Source organism: Apium graveolens, chromosome 4, assembly GCF_009905375.1.
Source record: "Apium graveolens cultivar Ventura chromosome 4, ASM990537v1, whole genome shotgun sequence".
In the NCBI taxonomy this organism is placed as follows: Eukaryota; Viridiplantae; Streptophyta; class Magnoliopsida; order Apiales; family Apiaceae; genus Apium; species Apium graveolens.
Window position 1 is genome coordinate 185,744,040 of NC_133650.1, and position 5,860 is coordinate 185,749,899.

General features: G+C 32.0%; 1 protein-coding gene across 2 annotated transcripts; it reads left to right on the forward strand.

The window, feature by feature from the left end:
- The first annotated feature begins 234 nt into the window (after window positions 1–234).
- Window positions 235–3,233, forward strand: LOC141720477 (dihydroneopterin aldolase 2-like). 2 transcript variants are annotated; one of them, XM_074522909.1, is made up of 4 exons: window positions 235–393; window positions 1,783–1,980; window positions 2,784–2,989; window positions 3,096–3,233. In XM_074522909.1, the coding sequence occupies exons 2-3, from the start codon at window positions 1,784–1,786 to the stop codon at window positions 2,986–2,988; spliced, it is 402 nt and encodes a 133-aa protein (XP_074379010.1). In that variant the 5' UTR covers window positions 235–393; window position 1,783; the 3' UTR covers window position 2,989; window positions 3,096–3,233. The 2 variants fall into 2 exon arrangements, 1 of the variants encoding a protein (XP_074379010.1); XR_012574390.1 differs by lacking the exons at window positions 235–393; window positions 3,096–3,233 and having other exon boundaries at window positions 1,838–2,083; window positions 2,784–2,920.
- Window positions 3,234–5,860: the final 2,627 nt, after the last annotated feature.

Consider the following 5,860-nt stretch of genomic DNA (forward strand, 5'->3'; position numbering starts at 1 on the left):
ACTCGTTGCGCCCACACAACATTCGTCCACTCAAATTATGGCTCAAATTAACTTCAAAATATGGGGCTACAACCCACATATTCCAACAACTCTACATACTACAAATGCATTAATATTTTGTGACGTGGCACAGAAAAATAGCCAGGGATAGTATAGGAATTGCGACTACTGCATTTAGCAATCATAATCTTTACTTTGTTTTTGTTTCAACTTACCCGATGCTAACATAAATAAATTAACTTATAATAGTAGCTTTTAATTAATGCAAAATAATATTGGCATCTTTAAGTTATGTTTATGTTTAAATTGAAAAATTCTAATGCCAGAGCCAGAATTTGCAATCTAATTTAGTGGAGGATAGATACTAATTGAACAAGAAGAGGCATCTTAGAGGTTTGTTCACCTCAAATGTTATACTCGTCTTACATTTATGCAATACAAGTCATTGTATCTGAAGTTTATATTAATAATCTGTGTCATTCTAACTGCTTAGTTACCTATATAATCCCTTGTCACTTTCTTGTTTTAATCTTTCGTGTTTATGTAACTGATTCCCTGCAACCCGAATATACACAATTTCGAAACGTAATGTCGTATAGTTTGCCTATTTATTAATAGGAAATTTATTGATTCTGTGCATACATAAAATTGTTATGTCTTCTTTGTGTTTGATAGAAATTACATAAGAACACCACATTACACATTGTGTGATAAACCATTTTCTTTCAATTGGTTGGCCAATCGCCTTTTTTGGTGTCGTTTTAGAGTAGGATTGACGAGCTTTGAATGACCTTAAGCTGACTTTGAAGTGGAGAAATTAGAGTGTTACTTCAGAATTAGGATAATGCTTGATGGAGTCACAGTGGAGTTTACACACAAGATGCTTAAATAGATTGAACTGTCATAGCATATGTAAAGTTTGTATCCCAGTTTTACTATCATCCCACTTACAGAGATTAAAGATTACTCCCGGATAATCTATAGACTATAGTGTATAACACAGGCATAAATTCGTTATCATCTTCGTAGAGTATTGATCATAAATGACTTCGTACGGACTATTTCTTATCACAGCTCTGATTTCAGTATTAAAAAAAGTTACTGATATGAATTGAAATGTGTAGTTACTAGTTAGTCTCCTGAATTTTAGGACGTTGGAAGTCCCTCCTGAAAATATGTGGCTTCTGTAAGTAGGATCTGTTTCTAGGGAGGGACATAGATCAAATTTGTCCTATCCATATTTTGTATCCTCCGTCGCCAATTCACCCTGATACAGCAACCACACATCCAGCCATCAGATCGCCTTTATATCAACTTGAACCGCAGAAATTAGAAAAATCTATATAATTTACCCATCTGATAACATTAATTTTGATGTTTTTTTCATTTAATTATAAATTTCAGTGCAAGCTAATTTGTTAAATTTTATAATTATAAGGTGTCCCATCTTCATTTTTCCCAGTGATTTTAACGGATTTATTTCTGGATCAGCTAAAACCTTAGCTATCCATAGATAGAGAGATTAAGAATTTTAGGTTAACTTAACTATGTTTAAGACACGTGAAAAGGGTAATTATCAAAGGACTAAAGAACTATCAAGTTAAAATCTCCATTAATTCACGTTTTGAGATCTGCCTTGTAGATGTATAGTTAGTTGATTTTCTGTATTAATGTTTGTGTGGTTATATTTTCTTCAACATATCTTGTTGACCATAGTTAGGAGTTAAAAGAAAAAAAGCTTTACTTCTTAATAAATTTTAATTTTTGGACATGATATTTTAGTATGGCAAATGATGGAGAAATGAAGGGAGATAAACTTGTACTGAGGGGCCTCAAATTCCATGGCTATCACGGGGTGAAGGAAGAAGAAAAGAAACTTGGCCAGAAATTCGTGATAGATATAGATGCTTGGATGGATCTTCGACCAGCTGGTACATCCGACTGCTTGTCAGATACAATCAGTTATACTGATATCTATCGGTGTGGATGCAACCCTTGCCTGCCTAATGTGAATTGAAGTATTACAACTGCATAACTCTGTTTTGTATATCCCTGCTTTACCTTGCCTATAAATGAGCTTCCAGTAAGTTGATAGCATTGGAATATATTGTTTTTGTTGGGCATCACCAATCATTGATATTATTTTCTTGTTGAGAGTCTAATCTTGTAAATTTAAATACAATTTCATGTTCAACTAGGCGCAGTTAATTCAGACGAGCAATCTTGAATTTATACAGATACTATGGGGACTTATTACTCTCCAAAGAATGCGTGCAAAACAATAAAGTTAATACAAACATCTTTTAGATACTGTTATATATAATGTGTAGCCCCCTTTTGGTTAAATTGATCAACTGGGTAATATGCTTCAATAATTTTTTGGTGCCACTCTAAACTGCTTCATTAGTACTTGCTAGTAGCAAATGATAGTTAAGTTTTAGACTTTGTTGACATGCCTTGCAACCTTCGAACAATCTTTTATTGTTTTGTAGAGAATAGACTCTTACTTTATATCTGATGCATTTTAAATGATTTCTGAAGGGTTATTGGAATAATTGTTTCCTTAAATCAATTGAATTTAGGTAATACGATATGCTCTCCTGCTTTCCTACAACGTTATTTTACTTGGTTTGCTCTTTGAAGAATTAGCCGTTTATTTCTGTTTGAATTGGTTGATAAAAATTCGATCAGAAAAAAAAATTTTAAACTTAACTTTCTTGCAAATCAGTGTTTGCTACTTTGCTTATAGAGATGTGTAAACTTTTGATGTTAAAAACTCACAGAATCGCTAAAGAAGTAGCGGAGGGAACACCTCAAAATCTCTTAGAAACAGTAGCTCAACTCATTGCATCTGCAACTCTGACCAAGCACCCACGGATATCTGCCGTCCGTGTTCAGGTCCAGAAACCCCACGTCTCAGTTCCTGGTCATATTGACTTCCTGGGTGTTGAAATTACCAGATACAGAAACATCGACAGTCCAAAATAAGGTTCTTTTATTGCAACCTATTGCATTCTGTTAAGACTATTCTTTCCATTTACTTTATAAACTATTATTTATTCTTAATAAATTCTATTCCTGGTCTGATATTGCAGCAATCCATTCGCACACTTTTATATCTTTGTAAAATTGATAGGATTTTAACGGTCGATCTCCTGCACCCTCTATGTGTAATAAACATTTGGAATACTAATTTTCATCATAATTCTTCTTGTACTATCATACTTATTTTATGATTGTTCCTAATCACCTTGGGTGTGAGTTGTGAGGGGGTATTGCTTAATAAGTGTGCGGGAATTCTTACTTAACGAGCTAGTTTTTAGGTTGAGATGGACATAATAGCACCCATTACACATATGATAAATTAAGCGAAGTACATTAAATGGAAAAAGATTTCGTTATAGGTAGTTCATCTTTCTTCTAAACTATAGCTCCAGCTCCACTCTTAGATAATGTGCAAATGTACATCATTGTAGTGTGGTAGATTTTGGTGTAGACTTCCAACCTAAACTATAGATGATGGATGCCCCAGAAAGAGATTCGTGGGCCAAACAAGATCGAACACAATAGTCATTCATATATTCGTAAAGCTCTACTATACTCAGATAGTCAGATGACAGATCACATACATTTCTTAGTGTCTCAAAACTTCTTTGACACAGTTCATCTTTGTAAGACTACCAGAATCAGACTACAAAGCTGGTTCTCATCTACGATTTCCTTTGCCGTAATAGTTTACGCTCCAATCATTTGTGCATGTAAAAGTAGTTAGTACCTTGTATTTCAATTTATGAAATTAGAAGCAGGTTTTAATACATTTTTGTATTGAAATTTCATTTCATCGGAGATCGGAAAATCATTCTACTTGGTACACAATTTTATTATCGTAAATGATAGAAAATATATCATGTTGGGCCTTACTCTAATACTTAGAGCGACTGGTTCTCATAATTCATTTAGTGACCCCAAATGTAAATTTATGCCCAAGATGGGTTACTGCGACGGGTTCCTTTAACAGAGTAAATATCAGTAAAGATGACTCGGCTGATATCTGATTTTCAGCCTTTTGTCAACAAGGGGTAGGGAATATAAACCCTTACCCTGCAATTAGATGCAGTTCTCACATGCACACCATGTAATAGTGTGGTAGATGATCACTGCCCTGGAATGATATTTGTTGGCCAAACAACATATAACAGGTTGCTAATCTATATTTTCTACCACTTAAAATGTACACAAACCTTCCTAATCGCACTTAATAACCTTTCATTTCACCTTGGCCTTTCATTCACCTTACTCATCTTAACATGATGACCTTTGGCCTAATCTTTGATTAGGAGTGATATGTGTTGAATACAAAATTTATAAAAAGTTTTATTTCAAATTTCATGAAAGTATAACTATAGGCATACATATTTTTCAATTAAAGATAAAATCTAAACCGATATGGATTGTGGCCGTCGCCAAGTGTTAAGTTGTTAATGTTATCCGGTTACCCCCGGTAGCAGACAAGGTTGGGGGCAGTAATCAAATTATGTTCAAAGCAACATTCAAACCAATTGAAAACAAGATTATAAAGCATTTGCAAACTTATATTTCATTTTAAATGTCCTAAATTTTAAATGAAATTATAATTTAAATTCTCAAATAACTTATTTGATAAAATTCAAAATTTCAAATAAAATCCAGTTTTTCAAACGGATCATTAGCGATAAATGTTCTAGCTACCATTATAAGATTGCTCTACCATGATCCCGAATGGAAATTGTGCAGCTATCAACTATGAATATCACATTGTAATAATAAGTAAACAAATACAACAAAACTTCTTTGAATTTATATTATATAATACACAAGCTTCTTGAACATATCAACTAATTAATAAATACTAGCTTTCCAACCATTGGTCTTCATTTTATTTTTATATTATTTAAATTTATAATATATTTTTTTGGATCATTACGTTATTTATATATTTATAAATAATAATATAAATATTTGTTGTTACCATGATTCGAACCTGAATCTTAGGTAGTGTATAAATAATAATATAAATATTTGTTGTTGGTTGGTTTGGAACCTGAGAGTTTTACTAGTGTATAAATAATAATATAAATATTTGTTGTTGGTGGTTCGAATCTACGAGTTTGAGTAGTGTATATTATTTTAGTATTTAAATCTAACGGTCCTAATCCCTTGATTAAAAACATCCGATGGTCATAAACGGGGATAATCAAACCAACCAAAAAAGGCATATCAAATTATACTTTATTCTGGTTATTATAGTTAACTAGTATAATATCCCGTGCGAGGCACGAGTCATTTTCGAGATTTTTTTTGTACACCATACAATAATATTAGTAAGATTCTTGATTATTTTTTATTAATAAATATTGTATAGCGTCTAAAATATATCAAATACTTGAGTATCTATCAATGTGTATGATTTTCATGTAAAACATTAATAACGTTCATAACGTTTTAAATATATCTCATTAAATAAAAAATATTTTCTTATTTGTGTCGTGTAATTTGTATTTACTAAATGAATTCGAGCAGGATAGTCACTGTACGTCTAAAAGGAAAAGATTGAAGTTAATCCATCAAATATTGTCAATATATTTATTAAAGGAAACTAAAAATTGAGTAAAGTTCTATGGAGTCCACCTTTAATTGGAGTCCTCGGAGTCCATATATGTTCTGCAAGTAAAATATAGCTTAAAATATTGCAAAACATATTATTTTTCGACAAACATCACTATTCTATCAAAAATCTTGTAGATTGCATACATTTTACAAGCAGAACATTGCAAAAATATATATTCTACAAAACATGTTTAGTTTGCAGAACATAAATGTT